The sequence below is a fragment of the Podarcis muralis genome, chromosome 10 (genome assembly GCF_964188315.1).
Source record: "Podarcis muralis chromosome 10, rPodMur119.hap1.1, whole genome shotgun sequence".
Lineage (NCBI taxonomy): Eukaryota > Metazoa > Chordata > Lepidosauria > Squamata > Lacertidae > Podarcis > Podarcis muralis.
The window spans coordinates 44,903,675-44,927,576 of NC_135664.1; the positions used below are offsets into that span (position 1 = coordinate 44,903,675).

At 39.8% G+C, this 23,902-nt stretch overlaps 1 protein-coding gene across 3 annotated transcripts; it reads left to right on the top strand.

Moving 5' to 3' along the window:
• Positions 1-1,147: 1,147 nt before the first annotated feature.
• On the top strand, positions 1,148-23,622 carry IFT56 (intraflagellar transport 56). Of its 3 annotated transcripts, none has more exons than XM_028746497.2 (18): positions 1,148-1,315; positions 1,626-1,763; positions 4,226-4,318; positions 5,502-5,616; positions 5,820-5,869; positions 6,587-6,732; positions 7,796-7,967; positions 8,667-8,741; positions 9,597-9,699; positions 10,807-10,862; positions 11,890-11,943; positions 12,799-12,862; positions 13,833-13,921; positions 17,707-17,790; positions 18,136-18,205; positions 20,453-20,559; positions 21,225-21,358; positions 22,363-23,622. In XM_028746497.2, the coding sequence occupies exons 2-18, from the start codon at positions 1,626-1,628 to the stop codon at positions 22,472-22,474; spliced, it is 1,662 nt and encodes a 553-aa protein (XP_028602330.2). In that variant the 5' UTR covers positions 1,148-1,315; the 3' UTR covers positions 22,475-23,622. The 3 variants fall into 3 exon arrangements, with proteins under 3 accessions (XP_028602330.2, XP_077791562.1, XP_028602331.1); XM_077935436.1 differs by lacking the exon at positions 1,148-1,315 and adding an exon at positions 1,360-1,486; XM_028746498.2 differs by lacking the exons at positions 1,148-1,315; positions 1,626-1,763 and having other exon boundaries at positions 4,228-4,323.
• The last annotated feature ends 280 nt before the right edge of the window (positions 23,623-23,902 follow it).

Consider the following 23,902-nt stretch of genomic DNA (forward strand, 5'->3'; position numbering starts at 1 on the left):
CTCCTCCTTTCCTTACTCCTCATCCAAAACTCTGACCTCTATACCACACTATGTAAATACTAAATATTATCAGGTTATATGTCATAAAAGTAGATTTGATACAGGTGGAAGCTTGCAGAAGCTTGCACATTTAATCTTCAAAAATATAAATAAGAAACCTCTATCTGTGATTAACTTGTGCATGAAAACACTGATCCCCAACCTCTCTAAGCTACTTCTCTCCCACTAAGCAGACCACTATCCATTATGTTTTCCCTAGTGGCAGGAAATACATTGATCTGGTTGCAAGTAAAAAATATTCTTGTGGGTTTGCTGTATGATCACTGTGAATGTGTCTATTGCTATTACTCTGCCTTAAACTTTAAGGCTTCAAGTAATGTCTAGAGCCTAGGATTTTACATTAGAATATTGGTGTATTTGAATTACTATAATGAATGAGCTATTCGTCTATAGAGCTGGAGTCCGCAACAAATACTTGGCAGGTTGACAGTTTTTAAGATACAGACAGAATGAGGTATCTTTATGTCTCCAGCATTCTCTCATCCAAATGAAACTAAACCTCAGTAGCAATGGTCCTGGAACTTCTCGTTGCTCCCTGCAACACGAGAGGAGTGTGTAAGAATATATAGGTAAAACATTTGCAGAAAGCGCAGAATGGTATCAAGATCTACAAATACCACCCAGCCACTAGCCCCAACCCAAAGCTGGTGATAGGAAGTAGAGTCTTGTTGCAGGAGAAAATGCCTAATAATCCTGTTCGAGAATTACGCCTGCATTCAAGCAGCTATAGGGACTCAGCTACACAGACGGCGATGGTAAGCTTGTGGCAAATTCAATATATTTTTCAAAATGCTTTTTAAGAAAAGCATTTTCACATCGTTTTTTTTAGATGTGTCTAGATTCCACCTGGGTCTTCATTTTGATTTATAACAGGAGTCATACAAATGTGCTTTAAATCGCAGGACACTGGTGATAAAATACGTTTTCCGCCCTGGCAATAATTTTTTCACATATAAAGAAAAGAAAAATCAGCGACTGCGTCGGGTTGTCTGCGTGTGTCGCTTGAATTAAGAACCTATGGGAGCAGCGCAAAATGTGTGCCTCTCGGAGCAGCTACAACCAGCGAGCTTCCCAGCTTTGTCTGTAAAATGCAGCCCTGGCGGAGACTGGCTCTCAAGTGGGCCTCTCCTTCCTCCACCCTCCCCGCTCCCCGAAAAAACACCCACGGCTGCGTCCCCGCCTCTGCTGCGTCGCCAGCGCGCACGCATTCCTGAAGCAAATTGGGATAACGTGGCGCGGGATCAGCGGCGGAACTGTGAGTATGGCTGGCAGTTGCCACCCGGTCGTTATTTGACGTTTCCCTGTCCAGATTCCCCTTCCCTAGCTACCGCCCGCCCGCGCGGTTGCCAGGGGAACAGAGTCCTTGGCGAAACAGTAAAGCAGCCGCGGGTTGTAGTGGTTGCGGATTAGGCCTGCGGGCAAAATGGTGAGGGGCAGGGATGTTTTAAGGGGCTCCTCGGAAAATTGGGGAATGGGGGGCGGGGGGACGACGACTAGCGGAGCCTCATCGCGCGCCCCCCCTCACCTGTCTCTGCTCTTTCTTCCCTCCCCTCCGCCTTTTGTAGATGCTCTCGCGGCTCAAGCCCGCCGTCGGGGGCGGCTCTCAGTCCGCTGACAAGCGCAAAAAGAAAGGCAAGCGAATCCCGCAGCTGGAGGAGCTGCTGACCCAGCGGGACTTCACTGGGGCCATCGCCCTACTGGAGGTACCAGGGGCACGGCTTGGAAAATGCGGACCTTGCGCCAAGAACCGACAGAGACGGCGCTGGGTTGTTCGTGGGGATGGGCTCAGGGCTGATGGTAGCCTTATGGCCAGTGGGAGTTAATGCCTTGGAAATAAGGGGCCTTAACATTCACCCTCCTGTTCCGGCCTTTGATTCCTACAGAGGGAGAGTGAAGAGCCTCAGTGCTCCTTTTTTCTCAGCCTGCTTTTATTTTTCCTGCTTTGTGAGGTGTAGGAGGTGAAGTTTGACCACTGCACAGAATTGCATTCTTCTGGAGACCTGGTACCACTTCCAGAAGATTACTTATACACTCTTAAGTACTGTTCACCATCCTGATACAGTTAGGATGTTAAGTGTGTGTAATGCTGATACTCCAAAGGCTGTGGGATGAGGACAAGAAATCTAATGTTCTCCACACACAAAACCACAGGAGGATGAGCAAAATGGATTACAGTATAAAGAGTTTGCCTGTGAACACTTGCATACTTATATTCATTTAAAGCAGGCATAGGCAAACTTGGCCCTCCAGATGTTTTGGGACTACAGCTCCCATCATCCCTGACCACTGGTCCCTGACTACAGCTAGGGATGATGGGAGTTGTAGTCCCAAAACACCTGGGGTGTCGAGTTTGCCTATGCCTGATTTAAAGCAAGAGTTTTATACCGACTGATTCACTTTCTAATGTCCAAATCAGGGTGGGGAACTTTTTCCAGTCCTTCGTGGATAGCATTTGAGGGTGGTGGGATATGCCAATATCAGCCATGGCAGGAGGCAAAAGAAAAAACACAGGTGGGGCAATGGATGTGATGCATACTTTTGTATAGTAGGCTACAAGCCACACAAAAGTCAGATGTTTCTCTGGCAGTAGTAGATGGTGTGGTGGAGCTGCCCTGCTTACTTGGTCTCCAGTTGCTTTGCTGCTGCATACCAGGATAGAAAGGGGGAGGGGCAAGCTTGGCATTGTACATACAGATTGTGCCCTGCCAGCACGTTTGCACCGTGCCAATCTTGCTGTCACCTCACCCCCTTCTCTGCCTCAGTATGCAGCAGTGATGCAGCTGGAGGGACATCAGGTGAGTGGCTATTAGGGACAGGCAGCAGTCCGAGAGATGGGCAGAAGAGGCAGGGGAGCAGGAGGATGATCCAGTGGAAGGGCCAACAATTTGTGCGGCTCTGTGTCAGCCAGAGACAGGAAGAGAGGAGGCCAGGACAGAGTTGCAGGAAGACTCGGAGGTGGAAGAGACAGTCCCAGAGAGACTTCTGCTATCTCTCCCCTGCTGTCTCCCAAGGACAAGTTGGGGCTTAAAGTGACAGGAGCAGGTGGAGCTGCCACACAGGAGAAGTTGCTAGTTGCTTGCATACATCACACCAGATGGGGTTTAAGTGAGTTGGAAGGGCTGTGGTCACGCTGTTACTCCAACTATCCAGGTTGGAGCATAAGTTTGAAGAAGCAGATCCCTAGTTAGCTAATCAGCAGGAGTGAGGTGTATATCCCTTGCACCTCAGGAACTGATGTAATTGAGTGCTTTGCCACTAAAGAACTAAACTTCAAATTGCTTGTCTTCATTTGGGCGGGATGTGCTCAGGACAGTGACATAGCCCCACCATTTCCTCTGCTACTATCCTGTTCCCCTCTATAAAAACACACGCACACCTGTCTCTGTATTGTCCAACAAGGCGAGCAAAAGGTATTATCACAGTTTAAAGACACACCCTTGCCAGGAAAAGCAGCCAAGGAGGCCATGGAAGAGGAACAGTGAGGGGTGTGGCCTAAGGAGGAGGCATTGTCTGGAGAGAGTACTGAGTGTTGGAGAGAGAAGCATTGAGGGCCACATTTTGCCCTGGGCCTGTGGTTCTTCCACCCCTGGTCTAAATACTAAAGTTTCTGTTTTGAAGGAGGTCTGTTCTACAGTAAGGCATAGGCGTATAGCCTTTGTGCTTCTCTGATGAATCATAGAATTGTAGATTTGGAAGGGACCCCAAGGGTCATCTAGTTCAACCCCCTGCAATGCAGGAATCTTTTCCCCATATGCACTAGGCACTGTAGCTTTAATGGCTACTTGTAGTTTGGTTTTGGTACTGGCGATGCTGTGACCAACCAATGAATTTCTGCTTATCAAGTTGTTGTTAAAGGCACAGAGTTAAGTTGGGAAAACCAGCTATCAAAGTATTTTAAAAACAAGTTACTGTATGTTACTTGTCTCCAGCCTCCTCATCACATTTATGTATGTCATAAACACTTAAGGCTTTTGAAGGTGAGCCAGGTTAAAACCCTTGAAAATGTCAACCATTACATATTTGTATCATATGTACCTTTACATATTTGTATCATGTGGTTTCATTCTAGAAAGTTGCCAGCATAAAATTACTTTTAGGAATAACTTTCATATGAAAGTTTCCGTGTTTGGGCATCATTTTAATCTTAATGTTTTCCTTCTGGAAGTTTAAGCGTCATGTTGGGGAACAAGATGAAGATGCAGACCTCTGGATTGGATATTGTGCTTTTCATCTGGGTGACTACAAGAGAGCACTGGAGGTGAGGTGAGGAAATCCTGCTTCCTTTTGGAAGGAAGGGGGATATTGTCTTAATATAAAAAACAGTTGGGAGTGGAAAGAGACCTGTCCTAGAGCAGTTCAGCAAAAAGAGGGCATGCCATTGTACTATAAGTCTTGAAACAGAATGGTATATCCTCACACTGGCTTATGATTATGCGTGCTTATGAACTAGTGAATCTGAGAGGCATGAGGATGGGGAAGGCAGGATTATTTATTTATTTATTTGACTTACATACTGCACAATTAATAGGGTTAGGTATTGTCAGTTTGCTGTTGCTATTTTCCAAAAGTCTATGTTTTTGTAAAGGAAAATATGTCTTGGTGTAAAAAGAATTGTGTTTATATTTCTTTCCCCATAAGGCAGCACGTTTAATTTTGATTTTTCAAAGCACATTTTTAAAAAACTTTATTTGGGATAGCTTGAAATTGGTGAGTTCTTCCATGTCCCCATCTAATGTAAAAACTGGTATATATGTAACCCTTGATGGTTAAGAGATCAGGAGCTGGATGAGAAATTGTGTTTATCTCTCCCAAACAGCCTATCTCTTTTTGTGCCCAGTATCTCAATTTTCTTTCAACTTCTTTCAGCTCTGGCTTATGGTCTACACAGTCATTGGCACTGTTGCACTCATAATTTAGAAGTAGTAAGCAACTTTAAACTCTGTCACATTGAACACAGTTGTAATGCCAACTTGTTAATTAAAGACCTGCATAGTCTCTTTTTCTGGGTTAAAATTTAGTGTGGAAATAAAGAGTAACTCTTGAACTTGCCTTGGAGGCTCTTGGTCAGTTGAAAGTGGTCAGTTTAACTGGTGGCATGCTGAGAACCAGTGTATTGTAGTTAAACAGGTCAGCACTGGGAATGTATGTCTTTAACCTCCCTCTGCAATTCAGAGGTAATAACACTGACCTGCATTGCTGTAAGGATTCCTGAAAAAATAAACATGAAACATTTAATATTTATACAACATGTTCCCTAAGTGTTAGTAGTACATCTTGCTTGATAATACACTAGAAGCAAAGAGCAACATTGTTGGTACAGATTGATTGAGTTACTAAGAATATGTATAAATTCTCAAGATGGCTTAAAACTCAAAATAAAATTTATAATTTCTGTTTGATGGTTATGGCAGCAGTATATCAAAAACTGTTACTTGTTTCAGGAATATGAAGAGCTGACAAAGCAATCTGGGTGCAACCCTGATGTTTGGGTGAATCTAGCATGCACTTACTTCTTCTTGGGAATGTATACACAAGCTGAACAAGCAGCCTTGAAAGGTAAGACGGATAGCTGATGCTATAATATTATATATATTTATCTCGGAGTAAGTACCACCAAGTTGAAATGTACAAATTTGTGTTGTTAAGGTGGTGCACCTGAGCAAATTCATCGTGTTAGTCATGAATATTTACAAACCCTGAACTGCTCCAAGTGTTGGCATAAAATTTTGTTTTAATGCTTTTTTCGGATTTTCTTTCAGCTCCCAAAAGTAGACTTCAGAATCGCCTATTGTTCCATCTAGCACACAAGGTATGTAGGGAACAAAACCATGCAGAGGCAAGTAGTATTTTGTACTTGGAGGTATTCTGAAACTCTGACCCTACCTTCCCCCATCTTCAAATACTACTAGTTTGAATGAGAATCCTGCCCGACTTGTTTAGGTGCAGAAAGGTAGGGCAGAGATAGAGGCTGGGTAGGCACAGAGGATGAAAGCCCAGAAGCGGAGTGGTAAGAAGACCCAAGAAGAAAGAGAGCTAAGGGATAAGTTACCTGTTGGAAGGCTATACTCAGTGGAAAGAGAAGTGGTATCTTAGGGAAATATGGGGTGGAGATGGTAGAGACCTGAAAATATGTAGAGAAGCCTTTTATTTAATCACTTGTCTGATAGCCATAGGCAACAAGGAATTGTGTACAGATGAGTGCATGAAATTCCATGTAGGTGAGCGAGAGGGCTAGGAGAGAAGTGCGCCCTTATTCTATGGCAAGCACGAAAAGCAAGTGGGCGACCAGAGGAGAGAAGCCCTGTCCTCTGCACCCAGCATAGAGATACAGCAAGCCACTGGAAGCACAATAGAGAGTTCCATCCCCCTTCTTCTAACTTCCAGCAGACTAGTTAAAAAAGGGCTAGTAACTTTTGAGAGCTAATTTACTAGGATAAAGAGTAGTTGCTTACTGCCAGCTGTATTTATTAGTGTGTATGTAGTATGTCCTGCATCTGTGTAATACTATTTCTTATTTCCCATATAGTTTGGTGATGAGAAGAAATTAATGAGCTTTCACCAGAATCTGCAAGACATAACAGAAGATCAGCTAAGCCTAGCATCTATCCACTATATGCGGTCTCATTACCAAGAGGCTATTGATATATACAAACGTATACTTCTTGATAACAGGTTGGATATATTTTTCTTTCCCATTCTGTCATTCTCTCTACTCTTTGGACATTTTATTGATGGAGAAGGGCTAAGTTTTAGTGTATCCCTTTCTAACAGTTAGAGTTATACTCTGAGAATCTTGCTTCTTATTTTAAATTCACTATAGTACAACCCACAACATTGGGCCAATGGGATCCAGTAGTAAGATTTAAATTTTCCTGTGACCTCCCAAAGTAATTTGGATGAAATTACTTAGCACTAAGATCAGAGATCACAGATTCCTTATATTAGCAATTAGTTCTTATATAAAAGATAACAGAGTTTGGAGATTACAGATCTCAGTGCCTGATGTCATACAATGTTAGGTGACTGACAGGTGGGCATGGTTGCATTCCAGAGGTTTTCTACTGCTGTCCTTGTCCTTCTGCACTGCAGTTTTCGTCTTCTTTCTTGTGGAATTCAGGTTTGCTGCAACACTTTCTGTCATGGCTTCTTTCTTCTGATTTCTAGCTGTGACTTTCTGAGTCTGCTGGCCAGCTTCAGTTATAGACCGTATTCCACCTTCCAACCTTTTAGCCAAACAGAAGAGCTGTTGAGTTTTCCTAAGTTTCTGATTCCCATTGTAACTAGGTTTCTTCTCCACCACCTTTGGGTGTTAGTTTCCTGGGCTCACCTGTTGAATTCCCTGACAAGCACAGCCTCTGAGTAACCCTGTATTTAACAGAAAGCAACCATCTTATAATTAAGCATAAACATAAAGTGACTCAACAGTTGCATTTCTTCATAAATGTCTTAAAATATGCTCAGTATTCAAGGCATAGGTCTTAGTGATCCCATTTGGGTTGTTGCTTGTAGTTTCAGGAAACTCTTTTCTAATCCTTCCATGCACACACTATTGTTCATAGCAAAAGGCATTTGTAAATGCATTACAAACCATTCTGCCAATGATAGAACATGAATACACATGTGCTGTATTATTTGCACATTTCCGTTTAGGAGCATTCTGCTTTAGGTGAATTTTCTGCCACTGAATGTAGTTAAATGAATAAACTTTGGTGTCTTGAACTTTGATGTCTTGCAGGGAATACCTGGCTCTCAATGTATATGTTGCCTTGTGCTACTACAAACTGGATTATTATGATGTTTCACAAGAGGTGCTAGCTGTTTACCTTCAGCAAGTTCCTGATAGCACCATTGCTCTTAACTTAAAGGCTTGTAATCATTTCCGACTCTACAATGGGAAGGCTGCTGAGGTATTTTGTTAAAATGTTTTTCTCACTAAAGTCATAATCTCCTTCATGCAAGTTTCAGTTTTGAAGTAATATTTCAGTTTCTGTAGAGAAGCTCTAACTGTATGCTTTGTACCTCAGTATATGGTCTATTTGACTATATGTATGTGTTTTTAGTTACGCTGGTGTCACTTCAAATGAATTAGTCATGTGGCAGTTGAGGTCCACAATATAAGATGCAGGACCACTTTCAGAGGGTTGGCATCATTTGGCACCCGATGAGTCACGCCACCCAAAAGAGGCACTACGCGGCTAACTCCTGGAACCTCATGGCTCTGCTTGTCCTAGAATCATAGAATTGTAGAGTTGGAAGGGATCCCGAGGGTCATCTTGTCCAATCCCCTGCAAGGTGGGAATCTCAAGGCAAGTGAGCAGTGACCAGGGCAAGGAGAAGGAGCAACAATTTCTGCTAGCTTTGTTCTCCCTCTGGGTAGTGGTGCAGATTAGGTTCAACAGGAGAGGGCAAGTGAATGGGCAGCCGTAAAGAAGAGGTGGGGCAACTTGGGAGGGGATGTTGAGAGCATTTTTGTGCAAGCCCTCCCCCCCAAAAAAATCTCAAACTAGCTCTGATAATATTTTTTTGAGTAGTGTCAATGGCTACTTCTGTTGATTGTGTGTTCTGTTCTTCCACACACTGTTTTGCAATTTCTTAAAAAAATTAAGGCAGAGCTTAAGAGCTTGATGGACAGTGCTTCAACATCGTTTGAGTTTGCTAAGGAACTCATTAAACACAATTTGGTGAGTATCAATTATGAAAGTAACTAGCTTGCATAATTTTTATGAAGTTATAGGCTGCATTCAAAAGAATGTCTTGTTGGCTGGCCCAATAAAGTATTGTGTGAGGTGCAAGTAGTCTGTAAACCTAGTCCTCTCTTCCAGTTGTTTCCCCATGTTCAATTGTGCATAACTAACCCCAGCTGTGAAAAGGTTTTGTTATCTATAAAGACTCTCCTTAGACAAGTTTCTTAGTATGCACAACTAACTGCATTTGCTCGTATTCAATCTTTATCTTCGTCATCTTTCCCTCTGTTTCTTTCCCCACCCCCTAGGCCCACCCCAATAACTTATTTTGGAATATTTGTCTATGAAACTAAGATGTCATGTACAAAAATAAAGATAATCGTTTTGAGCTGTGCAGGAATTGGTATTTTCATGATGCACGAATTGTTGAAATTTAGTGGTGGAGTAAATATTTAACTTGTAAAATTCAAAAGCAGAAAATATGACACATTCATAATTCACCAGAAGCTTGTTGCCTCTTAGTTTAATAAACATTTCAAAATGCATGTACAGTGGAACCTCGGTTTATGAACTTAATCCGTTCCAGAAGTCCGTACTTAAATTGAAACCATTCTTAAACCAAGGCGTGCTTTCCCTAATGAGGCCTTGCGCCACCACTGCTCTTCCACCGTTCAGATTCCGTTCTTAGACCGAGGTAAAGTTCTCAAACCAGGACACTACTTCTAGTTTTGCGGAGTTCTTAAATTGAATAGTTCGTAAACAGGGCTGTTCTTAAACCAAGATACCACGGCAAGATTGTTCACTGCAGGTTGCTTGCTGCTGTACTAATGCAGTGAGGACTTTCTTCTGCAGGTTGTATTCCGAGGAGGGGAGGGGTCTCTCCAAGTACTGCCTCCCCTGGTTGATGTCATTCCTGAAGCCAGATTGAATTTAGTAATCTACTACCTTCGGCAAGGTAAGCACATCTTCTGGATTTTGACTTCTTTTGTCCCTTAAAGTGATTCTTTTCCTCCACATAGGGTACAAGGGGGTCTTTGTTTTGAGGACTGGCATATAGGTTGGTAACTTTTTACAATTAAATAAATTGCTTAGATTCCTAGCTTGTGAAAAAAGACAGCTGTAAATGACTGAAAAAATAGATCAGCCCAAGAAGATATTCTTTTGCTAGTGGAACATTTCATTTTCCTGAAGTCGCTATGAAATAAGACTTGTGTGCTTGGTTGCAGTTAGCGGCAGCTGAGCCATCAGAAGATGGCTTTGCAACTGTACTTCCATACAGAGGTTTTATAAGGACTTAAATAAGCACACCTGAGACAAGGAAGCTACATGGCATCTGTCTGCTCCTCTATGCAAAACGCTATACAATGTGAGATTTGTTTTTGCAACATTGTTTCCCATAAACTGCAACCTAGGCATATTAATTGGGAGAATCTGTAACATCTTTGTTGTGATGCTAAATGTTTGTAGTAAAAAAAAAACATTTTTAGTAAAAAAAAAAAGTCTGCCTAAATTAAGTGTAATTCCAGTTCTTGGTTTGTGTGAGTTATACATCTGAATAAATGTTTAGTTAATTACCTTTTATCTCTTGGTTGTAACAATGATGGGAATTAGCAGAAAAAGCCCAATTTCTAACATCTTGAGTCAAAATACAGTTCTTCAAAATCTTACCATGCAATTCTGAGCATCAAAAATTCTTCTTAGGTGAAGCTCAGTCACAGGCTGTTAGCCCTCTTCCTGTCCCATCCTCACAGGATGAATAAATGTATGAGAGAAAAGAATGTTAATTTTTTTTATCTTGCCCCTGTACTGTTCAGAAGGCATCTGCTAGTCCATTTTATAAAAAAAAAAAGACCTTTGCTCTGAAAAAATAGCAGAAAATAAAAAATGACTTAACCCATGTTTGTTATAAAGACTAAATAAATGTATAATCAGCAAGTACACATTTGTTGCAGTTTATGGTTCCTTTTCATCCTTTGTTTTTGAATGCCTTTATGGAAAGATGAATTATGATGTGGGAAGGTGACATGGAAAATACAATATGCACTGTAATGTGTTCTTTCAGATGATGTGCAGGAAGCCTACAATCTGATTAAAGACCTGGAACCTACAACCCCTCAGGTAAAAGGAACCTTTTGGATATGATTATACATATAATGGAAGACATGGTCATCTGGGATAGGCTCTGTCATAGAGTGGAACACCTTCCTAAAAGAAGATACTTGAATCTGTTTACTTTACTTGGACATAAAGTATATCATTCTTGGATCAAAACGAAACAGGCACGCAGATCTTCATCCGTTTTTAAAAATGGTTGGGTCCAGACTAAAGTTGCAATCCTAACCTCAGTTGGAGTGAGTCCTGTTGAATTCAATAGATCTTACTTCTGAGTAGACATTCTTAGGATTGTACAGTACATTAGTAGCCCTGTTTCCACAGAAATCATTGTGAAAAGGTAGTCCTGACTTGTCTTAGATTACACTGAAATCAATAGAAACCAAGTGTTAGTAGCTTATTCTGGATCTAACTACATATCTTTTAATTGTTTGCACTTTGTTTGAGAGAGACGAAAGGATGAGTCGCACAACACATTTGGTGAAAACCTTAAGACATTGTCAAAATATTTAAGGAGCACAAATAACATGTTGCAGTGTCTTTTACAGTTTAGAGATTTATTCCAGATTCATACGAAACTTTAAAACTGTTTCAATATGCACTATCTTAATTCATTTAAACATGTGTTCTCATATAATATATTGGCTTAAAACTTCAGGGGAAAATACATAGATCTTAAAACCTATGCTGGTTCTGTACTAAAAGACAGTGAATGGAAACAGTATTTTATAGGAAGAGAAGCATTTATTTGACAGACTTTTCAAATTAGGTTCAGAGCTAGTAAATGCCAAAAGAAAAACCGGAAAACTGAGCAGAAGATCCCCCCCCCCCCCATTTATAATTTCATGCAAGTTACTAACTGTGCATGTCAAGATTGATTTTGGTTTATATATTTAATACAGTTACTTAAGAAACCATGGAAACAGGCTATTCAGAAATCTATGTATTTGTAAAGCAATTTGAACAGAATACTTCACAAGTTGCTTTAAAGCTTCAGTAAATGGGTGCCTCATTTTATATAATCTTTCTCTAGGAGTATATTCTAAAGGGAGTGGTGAATGCAGTCCTTGGGCAGGAAATGGGCTCAGTGAGTACAATACCTTTTTTGCATCAGTAATTCATGTGGAGTAGACGAGAACACATTGCAATTCAGCTAACAGGTTGATTTTGATACTAACTCGCCTCTTGCTCTTTTGTATTTCCTACATATTTGCCAGTGAAAATGTGGAATTGTGAATAATCATATACACTAATGTTAATGCTATAGGGTGATATCAGCATGTTTAGGGGAACATCAGAATTTCTAGAAATAGAAAAAATATTGGGAGTGGGATTTAAGAAGGCAAAGCCCAAGACACTCCCATGAGGACTGAGTGTGCTCTGTGGCCTCAGAATGCAGAGTATTGATGGAGAGGGAGGGGGAAATGAAAGACTTGATGGTGGAGGAATGAACTATGCTGCACAAAGGCAAGGTTGGATAGCTGGGACACTGAACAGGAATCCTGCACACAGTAACATTTTTGTGACAGGTGGAATATTTCTGAAAGTCACTAAACTTAGGCTCTCCAGTCTACGGACAACCAGAGAAACTAGGTTTGTTGCCCCCACACATACTGCCTGAATTCCTTTGGCATCTGCAGGTGGATGAGGAGATAACCAAGGTACTAAAACCCTTTTATTCTCTATTGTTAGCTGAAGTCTGTTATCTGGATAATGACTTTTTGTTTCCTTGTAGTGGATTTTAAAAGAGCTCTATTATTTTACACTGATATTATTATTTTAAAAGCGAAATCATAATAATAAACTTTGTTTCTCTATCTGTTTTTACATAACATCTGCATGTAATATTTAGTTTGGTCTCCATATTCCAAAGATCTGTTTTTTGCTCTGCCCCATCGTTCAGCGCTTTCATGGATTTCATGTTTCTTTTTTCCTTTTCCAGAGAGACCACTTGAAAATTGCTCAGCAGTTCTTTCAGCTGGTAGGAGGATCTGCCAGTGAATGTGGTATGTTTTAACTTTTCTGTTTTCTCATTCCTTCAGATGTCAATATTGCCAGTGAATGCAACCATTTTGTTACCTGGGTCAAGTAAAAAACATGGTTAATATATTTCTCTGTCTTAGTGACCTGAACCATATATATACAATGTACTTACATCTGCCACCAAAAACAGAGGCCTTATGTCTAGTTTGCTGTAATGTCTAATTCGCCTTACTTGGATCATGGCTTAACAATATTGCTCACTTTCCTGACTATTCTATACATTCCTGTACATTTGCTTATCCCCTGCTAGCAGAAAATTCATAACATAATTAGGAAAAGTTGTAGAAGACATAACAGGAGAATTGAGGAACTCGACACGCAGATTGCATTTTCACAGATCATCATATGTACATTGTTTAGGCTGATCTTAAATTTGTACATCCTAATCTGCATAGGTTATGAAAGTTCATATCACACTAAGCTCTTTAAGGTACTGCAGTGGACTAATATGGCTACATCTCTAAAATATTTTCAATATAATACATAAGGAGAGCCTCTCTTTCCCCCCTTTATAGGAACCCTGGGTTCAACCATGCATAAGACTATTTTTACACTGGGATGTTTTCTTGTGTAGTGGAAGTATTGCTTACATTTTATGCAAACGGAAATGTTTATGCAAGTTCCACTATCCCAAAACAAGAGGACGCTCTTGCTGGTCAGCTAAGAAACAGAGAGGAAAATAGTGAAAGAACACCTGACTGATAGTTGAGTTGGAAACCAATATGTGTAATATGCTATATCAAAAACACTTAGGGGTATTTTTCTCAACTTGTCAAATTTATTCTGAGTGCAGACTTGTTTACCACAAAGTATAAACTGACCTGGTAGCCAGATTGTGGTTCTGGGCTATTATATATAGAGATGCTAGACTATGTTATCTCAGAAATAAACTAATCAGACTCAAATATTGTGCATATAACTTCTGTTCTTCAGATACAATCCCTGGGAGACAGTGCATGGCATCTTGCTTCTTTCTGCTCAGGCAGTTTGATGATGTCCTTATTTACCTTAACTCAGTGAAGGTTAGTACGTTTTATATCAGCTGGTAGTCTCCTACAAATCTTAGCATGTATTACTTTCTGTGTGTGATGCATAAACTTGCCACACAAAAAATGGAGGTTGAAAGAAGGGATGGTTATCTCAATCACATTTCTGAGAGAGTTTTATTTTAAAATATAAATATATATTCAGCCCTTTGAGGCAAGTGCCCTCATAAGGCAGCATTAAAAAAAAAGTTGTATAAAACATATAAAAGAAACATCTTAAAATATACATTACATCCCTTTGAAAAATTATCAGTGAACCATCATCAATTGAATAAAGGCAGATCAAAACAAAAATGCCTTAAGAATTCGTTTTAAAACCACCAGTGAAAGGGCAATATACACTTTATGAATGACTGCGTTTCAGAAGTATAGGTCAAGCCCTGAATATCCGGTACCCATCAGCTTAAGCTTTCTTATTGACAGGACAGAGAGAACGACATGTGATGCTGACTTTTGAGCTTGGACAGGGTCATATACACCTCTTAGAAACTTTGGTGATTATTTCAGCTTTTTTATACACTTAAGTAAATATAGGTGCAGGCCGTACTTTAGATAACCTGATCCCAAATCATATAACATTGTAAAAGTTCACAAGTGCTTGTGCCTTATTTTTCTGGCATTTTCAGTGAGCATTCGATCATCGTCCCTCTTTTTCTAAGTTCCAGTTTAAACTCCACTATGTATGTAATTAGGATTTTGTGCTTCTGTTGAATGTCATCTGCCGTTCTGTGGACATTCTATCCAGTTTAAAGAAAACATTTGGAGCTTTTTCTCCCCCCACTGACTGAGACTTTACCACCCTAAATAATTTACTGCTGTGTGCAAACTTACCTATCCATGCTTAATTCCAGATATTTAACTTACTAATTTTAATAACAGTTGTCCTAATACATCTTTGAAATGTCTCACTGTTTGGACTTCCAAGCCTATTGCAAAGGCTCTCTTATTTATTCCTATAATAACAAATTATTAAAATGGACAGGTTCAGAAAAGGGCAACCAAAATGATAAAATGTGTGGATCAACTCTCCTATGGGGAAGGGTTACAACAGTTGGGACTTTTTACTTTAGAGAAGTAAGTAGGAGGAGACATGATAGAGACAAGATAGACATGTTGGGGGAAAGGTGAATAGGGATCATGGTTTGCTGCTCCCACTAGCACTAGGGAGGAGGAATGAAACAGGAGCAATTTCTGTGTTCAGAACAAACCATTATCTATAGTTTTGTGACATGAGAACTGGGCTGTTGTAGAAAGGAATGAAAGAGATGAAAACAGAAGCAAATTAAAAATTAAAGGCCCACAAAGAGAGTCTAAAAACGGAGTACAGTATAGAACTGATTAAATAAAAGTGCTTGAGTAAGCAGCTGGTGAGACATACCTGAAGACTGGTAGCACTGAACAAAGCCTGATTCATAATCTGATCATACAGTTAATTTGGTGCTTACACATTCCATTCTGACTGAGGCTTGGTGTCTGTTGGCATTCTGCCACTTTCTGTTCCCATCCAGTGTGTCTGAGAAGTGCTTTGTACCTCCCACACAGCCAAAGATATCAGCACAAATGACTTTCCCACAACTGGAGGTGAACAGTGCTTTTTCCCGGGCAAGGACTTGGCATGGATGTGGGCAAAAAAGTGCTTTGATCAAGTTCCCCTTCTACGTGGTTGTTATTTTGCTACCATTCTGAAATTCTTAGTCACTTAGGTGTGGTCACCTTGGCCATGTTTATGTAAGGGCAGAACCAAATAGGAAAGTTTATCTGTGAAAGATCTAAGGAATTATCCCAAAGCGCATATGACAGGGATTTAATAAGGATGCCTTCTATGATTCAATGATCACACAGTAACAGCACAAAATCAGTATCTCCACAGAACTTTAGCATCCCAAGAATCTCCACTTTAATTTTAAAGAGCAAGTGTCTAGCTTTCTGTTTGTGAAAATATTTCCAAGTGTGGGAAACCCTAGGTAAAATCTCATAAGTGAGAATTGATGCTGAATGGGGCCAAGCTTTAGTGTACTGACTAATGCCTTGCCCTTCTGCAGTTATACAAATGAGCAGAAATAGCATTTAGGACAATATGCTCTGGGCTGTCCTTTGTATCAAGAGTATGTGGGCAGGGGGTGTATCTTACCATACAGTACACAGTGGATGCATTCTGACCTCACATTTCCTGAAATTCCAGATCATGGATCATACCTGCTGTCTCATTCTTTCGTGCATCTGGCTTAATAAAATATTTCTGTGAAACAATTTGACATGTTACCTGAATTGGCAATCTGTCTTAAACAATCCAGCCAAATCAGAATCAATCTGTAGTTTGCAATCCTAGTTTGCAGGGATTGCTCACATCACAGTTTGCCAGTTTGAATGTCACAGAAAACTCTGTTTTGGCAAACCAGGGAATGCTATATTAAGTTGAATGCACAAGGGGAGAAGGGTGCATGTGTACATTCGGTTTATTCATGATTAGCGAATGTGGCATCTAGCTGCAGCAAATGTAATTAGGGTGACCAGGCAAAAAAAATAGACAGGCTGCTGCACCTTTAATAGTTGTTGGAAGAAGAGAGAAATTCATCAAGTGTAGTTGGACTGGTGAAATTCTGTCTTCTACATACAACTTTTAAAGGTTGCTTGTCCTATTTTTCATCTTGTCACACTAAAAGTAACCTATTCATAAAAATGGGTGGAAAAAATCTAGAATCCTATAAATATTCTACATCTCCTATTATGCATATTTGTTGTTGTTTAGTCGTTTAGTTGTATCCGACTCTTCGTGACCCCATGGACCAGAGCACATCAGACACTCCTGTCTTCCACTGCCTCCTACAGTTTGGTCAAACTCATGTTAGTAGCTTCAAGAACACTATCCAACCATCTCGTCCTCTGTCGTCCCCTTCTCCTTGTGCCCTCCATCTTTCCCAACATCAGGGTCTTTTCCAGGGAGCCTTCTCTTCTCATGAGGTAGCCAAAGTATTGGAGCCTCAGCTTCAGGATCTGTCCTTCCAGTGAGCACTCAGGGCTGATTTCCTTCAGAATGGAGAGGTTTGATCTTCTTGCAGTCCATGGGACTCTCAAGAGTCTCCTCCAGCACCATAATTCAAAAGCATCAATTCTTCAGTGATCAGCCTTCTTTATGGTCCAGCTGTCATTTCCATACATCACTACTGGGAAAACCATAGTACATCATATATCTCTCCTGCTTTTGACTCCAATGGTCATTTCTTATGCAATTCTCTTTAGATGTGGGTACACATTAAGTACAGAATACTCATGGATTGCAGCAAATAGGAATACTGCATGCATGAATTACTCACTGTTTTATCAATTTAGTTCTGAAATGGTTTTATCACTTTCCAGGACTGCCGCACTAAAGAACTCAAACTATTTGAACATACAGTACAGTAGTATAGTTCTAAGGAGATCTTCAGCACTCACAGAACTAAATTATGGAATTAGACATGAATGTTTTGAAGAGTTGGGTAGAGATTTAGAGAAAGAGGCAGTTTTTTCACAGCAGGATTTAACATGCCCAGAAAGAAAGGCGTACTAAAGAAAGCTGCCACCCTGCAATTTCTGGCTTGGAACTTACCCCAAATCCATTGTGGCCAGTGCTGTGGAATGTTTCATCTATGTACTGAGTCACAAAGCCATTTGAGCTACTATTTGTAAAGGTGTTTTGTTTGTTTTTTTACTCTATTGTCTGGTACATCTTCAAGTTTTAAAGTATGTTTTTTATTTATTGTGCACAACTTATTTTCCAGAGTTACTTCTACAATGATGACACTTTTAACTTTAACTATGCCCAGGCCAAAGCTGCTACTGGCAATACTAGTGAGGCTGAGGAGGTATGTAGCTTCTTCTTTAAAAACACCACATGCAAGGAAGGAACACACTTCCTGATTACCTTCTGGGTCATCTTGGATATGCTCTGAGGATAGCCTTTTTCTGCTTTACTTCTAAAAATATATAATGCTTAGATGACTGCTATTAATTATCCTTCTGCTTTGACTGACTTTCCCTACTTGTGGCCTTTTTAGGTCTTGAAACTTTCTTATGTATTGATTCTGTTGAATGTTTTGTTATTTGAGATTCATCTGTATTTTGAAGTAGGCACATACTTATGGTATATATCACACAGCAGATATTTAATGCAAACAGACATTTGTTTTTTCTATCTGTTTCCCCCTCAGGTGTTCCTCTTGATTCAAAATGAGAAGATAAAGAATGATTTTGTTTATCTCAGCTGGCTAGCTCGCTGCTGTGAGTCACTTTACCCTGTTATAGAATGTAGATTTTTTTTGTTTTTGTTGCATTAGCCCTGTTGCTATCTCTACTTAAACTTTATAAGAGGCAAGTGCCCTACAAGAAGAAAATCTTGCCATAGCCTGTGAGTAAGCAAGAGTGGTTGGGAGTCTACTCAAGGAAAAGGTGGTGTCTTGGTATCACTTGCAAAATATTTCAGCAGAACAAGTACTGGTAAAAATTCTTGTTTGTTCTTGTTCTTTGGGACAAGTACAGCTGAGACAACTGCAATTAAATTTCCAAACATTTAATTGTTTGGTCCCTGCAGCACTCTACCTTAATTACATTTGTGAGAGAGAAATCTGAAGTTCTCATTAGCTATTGATACCAAATATGCTCACATATTACGGGTTTTAAAAGGCAGCCATCTTGACAGAAGATCTGGCATGAAATTCAGCCCACATGGCTCTTGCTAACCATAGAGAGTTTGTGATAATTTTATGAAACAGGATATTTTGGCTCAGAGTTTGGGTTCAAAGTGATACATACAGGTGGTACAATACAGTAGAGAACCCTTAGATAGTTTGTCTCTTAAACATCACCTTTCTTGGCTTCTAAAATAGGATGGGCTGTTACTTTCTGCCCTGTAACTTTCCAGTTACCCACACAAACATAGCAAGGGGTGAACTTTGACCTCCCAACAGGAAGAGTCAAGATTGGGATGATTCTCAGGTATACGAAGGTGTCCAGAAACACAGCCAGAAGTAGAATATGCCATCTGGTTTCTTAGTCAGACAGGTTCAGACAGGCAGATCTCTATAAAAGCTTCATACATAATCTAGATGAACTTAGACGTGGCTGTTACATTGCTGGGGTGGGGGGAAGCTGGCAAGAATTGCACAAAACTAGGAAATTTTATTTTATGGATTTGGGTTCCGGGTCACCTTCAAGGTAGCCCCACGTAGAGCACATTGCAGTAGCCCAAGCTGGAGATAACTAGAGCATGCACCACTGTGTCAAGACAGTCCGCAGGCAAGAGCACTGGGGTTACGGAAATTGCAGTGGTAGCTCCTGCCAGCAGGAAGTTATACAATTGAGGTTTTCCAGTGTTACAGTGTGCATGTTTATGTGTGCAGCAATATTGTGCAAAGTGGCTGATGTAATAATGTATGCAGAGCTCTGAATTCCTCTCAAAAATGGAATCAGTTGCCTCTTTAGAATCCTGGTTCCATTACTGAGCTCTGTGAAGAATTGTCAGACAATTAAATGCTATTAGAGAATATTGTAGCAAAATAAATGCTGAATTGGTATCATCCTCTGCCATTGGTAAAAGTGCAGTGGTGTTAGCTGTTCATAGCTTATAAGTGTTAATTGCTTTTAAAGTCAACTGTTTCTACTGTGTTTGGTGTCGAGTAACTCTAGGTAAGGGCACTATATTTTTAAATGGCTGTTGTTGTTTAGTCATGTCCGATTCTTCGTGACCCCATGGACCAGAGCACACCAGGCATAAATAGCTATACCAATGTAAATACATAGTAATCATTATGTGGACAGTTATCTATAAGTTTTATTCTTAAAGTGCAGTAGTAATAAGCCTCCTTTCAAAGAATAGTAAAACACCAATATTTCTGGGAACCTTATAAGCATTGCTATTAAATGGACCTTAAAATTACAGACATGATATGAAATAGATACTTATGCTAAACTGGGTATATACAACTAAATGCTTTTATAATCGAATACCATTCATCTGTTTGACCAGTGTTTTTATATGACCACAAAAGAGCAATATAAGGCAAAGGAAATTAATGCTACTGGTGTATACTTGTTTGGAATAAGTGTAGAAATACAAGGAGTGTTAACTTCTGTGTACATATTATATAGAGAAGAGCAGAAAATAGCAACTGGGGTTGTAAACAGGAGGACTACTAACTGAATTTTCTAATAGACCTTTTTTGTCTATTCAAATGTTCAGCCTGTCACTAGGAGATACCTGCCATGTGCTCAAATTCCAAGGCAGGCATGATACGTCTATAGTTTATGAGCATTGTCCCACAGAATCTGAATCTCCTAATTGCAGAATTGTAGAAGCACTGGCCTTTTATATAAATTAAGATAACAGTTCATTGCGTGTGTTACATTGCTTTTTACCTTGTCTGAATGATAGAAATAAAGACGTGTACTGCTGATTAGAATGCTTATCCACTTTTGCAAACACTATGTGATGACATGTCTCTACTAGCTCTAGCTTTTGGTTAATTGCAGACATTATGAATAAGAAACCACGACTAGCCTGGGAGCTGTACCTGAAGATGGAAACCTCAGGAGAGTCTTTCAGCCTTTTGCAACTAATTGCAAACGACTGCTACAAAGTGAGCCTCCCTCTCTTCCCCTCCCATCATTAGTTATTAGTATCAGTTATTACCCCCTAAGAGACTACTGAATTTTTTTAATGAACTGAATATTTCCAGCCCTTGGAAAGCTGGAACATTTTGCCTGCAAAAGCATATACTTTACCTCTGAGCAAAATTCATTCCCTATATTAGTAGTGAATATAAAATTTTAATTCTAAGATTTAAGAAACAAGCACAACAGTGTTATTTGGAAAGCAAACTTCATTCACTAGCATGCTTCACTAGGTATCTAAAGTATTTCAAGCTAAGCCAATAAAAGTTTCTTAACTTAGGCTTGTTCTTTTACTGCTGTTTTCAAGTCAACTAGCATTATGATGAATACATTAGTGCAGCTAGATCTCGAGGAGTGTTTAGAACTGTTTGTGCAATTGGCAGATTATTTAGTTGGAGGCATTGTGCTCCCTTCTGTGTATGATTTAAGTGTTTCTTTACAGTAGTGTTTTAACACAATATGATTTTCATAACTTGCCTGTTTATAAAATTGGAGTGTGCCTGATCCCCTGATTGGGATCAGAAAATTTCCCCTGGCTCCTGTTATTTGTTCTTCTTATGAATGGCTGTATTATTTTATATTTCTGATGTAAGATTGGTGCCTTGAGCATGTAACTTTCTTTCCTGTACAGATGGGCCAGTTTTACTATTCTGCAAAAGCATTTGATGTTCTGGAAAGACTGGATCCTAACCCTGAATACTGGGAAGGCAAAAGGGGTGCTTGTGTGGGCATCTTCCAGATGATCATAGCTGGCAGAGAACCCAAGTATGTACACTGATTTTCTCTGTACTACTTTGGGGTCAGTGCCCTGGATTCTTACACTCTTCTAGCTCACTGTTAAATGTTTATGGCAGGGGCAGGGAACCTTCCTCATCCTGAGGGCCACATTCCTTCTGGGCAACCTTTTTGGGGGCTACGTGCTAGTGGTGGGTGGGGTCCAGGGCAAAAGTGGGCAGAACAAATGTAAAACTTACCTTTGTATAGTATGATAGTTTCTACACGCACTTGCACACCCCTTTCCACCCTCCATTCAGACAAGCAAAATGTATTGAGGGAGCTCAAGGACACATCCCAGTCAGGCAAAAACACTTGGGGTGTGAAGCTGGGCCAGTTAGGGTTGTGACCTGCCTAGGGTTATGAGGGCCAGATAGGGAGGCCTAGATGGCCTCATTTCGCCCCTGAGTTCTCTACCCTGGTTTATAGGAACAGAAGGATGAAGGTGCAGTCCTTTTCAGTTAAAAAGTCCTAATAACTGATATATTGTGTATTGGGAGCCTCATCTGCTTCCTTTAGTCCTGCTGTTGAAAAAACAACATCGATACAACTGAAATAAAAGGAGGAATTACCAAGAGATAAAAAAAGAAAAATGTGCAGTAAATAATCATTTTTAAGAAAGCTTAAACATTAGGGGTTCACCTCAATAAGGCCAATATAAAGAGACACAGGGATAAGCAGTTTTTGTGCAATGGGACACATACTTTCCAAAGCAATTTGGATTCAAAATTTGTGGTATCCGACAGTGTTGCTCAGCTGATGGTAGGGCTTCTATCAGCAGAGCAGGGAGGGGAATAGTTTTCAGCCATGTGCCTCTACCGCCCAGAGTGCATTTAAGAAGCTGCAGGGAAGAAGGGCAATTGCTGAAAACTTCTTCACTCGCTGTTTTGCTGACAGAACTCTTACCATCTGCTGAGTGGCACTTTGCAAAATAATCCTTTCTCTTTCAGACTTGTCCTCATTTTTATTTACATCTTTGTCTTTTCTGTCTTCAGAGATACCCTAAGGGAGGTGTTACATCTCTTGAGGAGCACGGGTAACCCGCAGGTAGAGTACATAGTTCGTATAATGAAGAAGTGGGCCAAGGAAAACAGAGTGCCCCTGTAAACCAACATCACCAAAATAATAGAAGTAACTGCCATCTGTGATGTGCCTGACTGGAATATTTGTGGCATCTTCTAGCCTAATACCAGCATTATGCAGACTGTAACAATGCAAAATATTCAGAATAGATATTTATTTTTATATTGATAATTCTTTTTTAAATTTAAACTGTATGTATTGCATATATTTGTGGGAAGAATATGTGACTTTAGTTATGCAACATCTTCCGAGTTCCATTTTTTTTTTGTACTGCAATTGCTAGTTTTTAACTGTTTATGCTATCTTCAGTCCACGGGTTGTTCTAGTTTTGTATATTCAACAATGCACTGTGTTGGTACTGTACTGAGACTGTTCAAGAACTGGCCTGTGCTGCACACAGATGGACTCTAGTCTCATTGTATCACTTCTCAAAGCAAAATACAAAATTAACTCAATAATACTCAGCATTTCATATTAATACTCTTGGAGCTTGTTTGTACGTTAACACTAAGCCAAATCATGGCCTCACTCTGGATATTGCAGCAGCAAGACAAGAGGGAGGAACAAAGGAGCTGTGATTTTCACTCTGGGTACATGCATTATTGTTCTAAGTCATAGCTTGGTTTAGTGTGGTTTGTGATCCGAGCCCTGGTCAGTCATTACAAACAATATATTTATGAATTGTAACAAAACCCCAGCATATGATAGGATGTCTTTGACTTCAGATGTACTTTTAATTACCAAGGCCTCTTGCATATTGTGAGGCACCTTTTGCAGAGAATAGCTGAATCATATGCTGTTCACTTCTTTATCTGGTTCCACAGGGAGGTTTTGTCAATTGATTTAAGAAAGATTGTTAGCTCATGCTATCTACAATTAACATGCTAATCTGAAAGGTACCTACCTTTTCCTGCAAATGTTTGCAATTAGTTTGAGGGATTAGGGGAATTGCTTTCAGATTTTACTCCTGAAAACAAGATTTTGAAGAGACACAAAAGAACATATATTGAAAAAAACCACATTAAATATGCATTGCACACTTGTACAGTTTTTATGTATGTAGTTCAAAATTATTTTTATGCTTCTAACTTTTAAAAAAAATGTTTGTAATCTGCCCCAAATTTTAATTCTCGGGTAAAATCCCAAAGAAATAAACTTAGAGAGTAACTCATTATGCATTTTTAAGTACCTTATAAAAATAGATAATTTGTTCTCTTGTGAATGTGACTAAAATGAATACTGTATGGTATGTGTGGTTATGACTTAATATTATGGATCTTAATTTAAATATAAAATATGCAAGATACAGCTACAGGTAATGTGTTTGCGCTTTGCAACTGTAACTCTGAAATACACAATTGAAAATTTGTAATTGAGTAAATTTGCATCAAAGCCTGCTGGAAACAAGAATCAAAATTGGCTGGTCTGTCTCCATCTTTCTGTGAAATACAC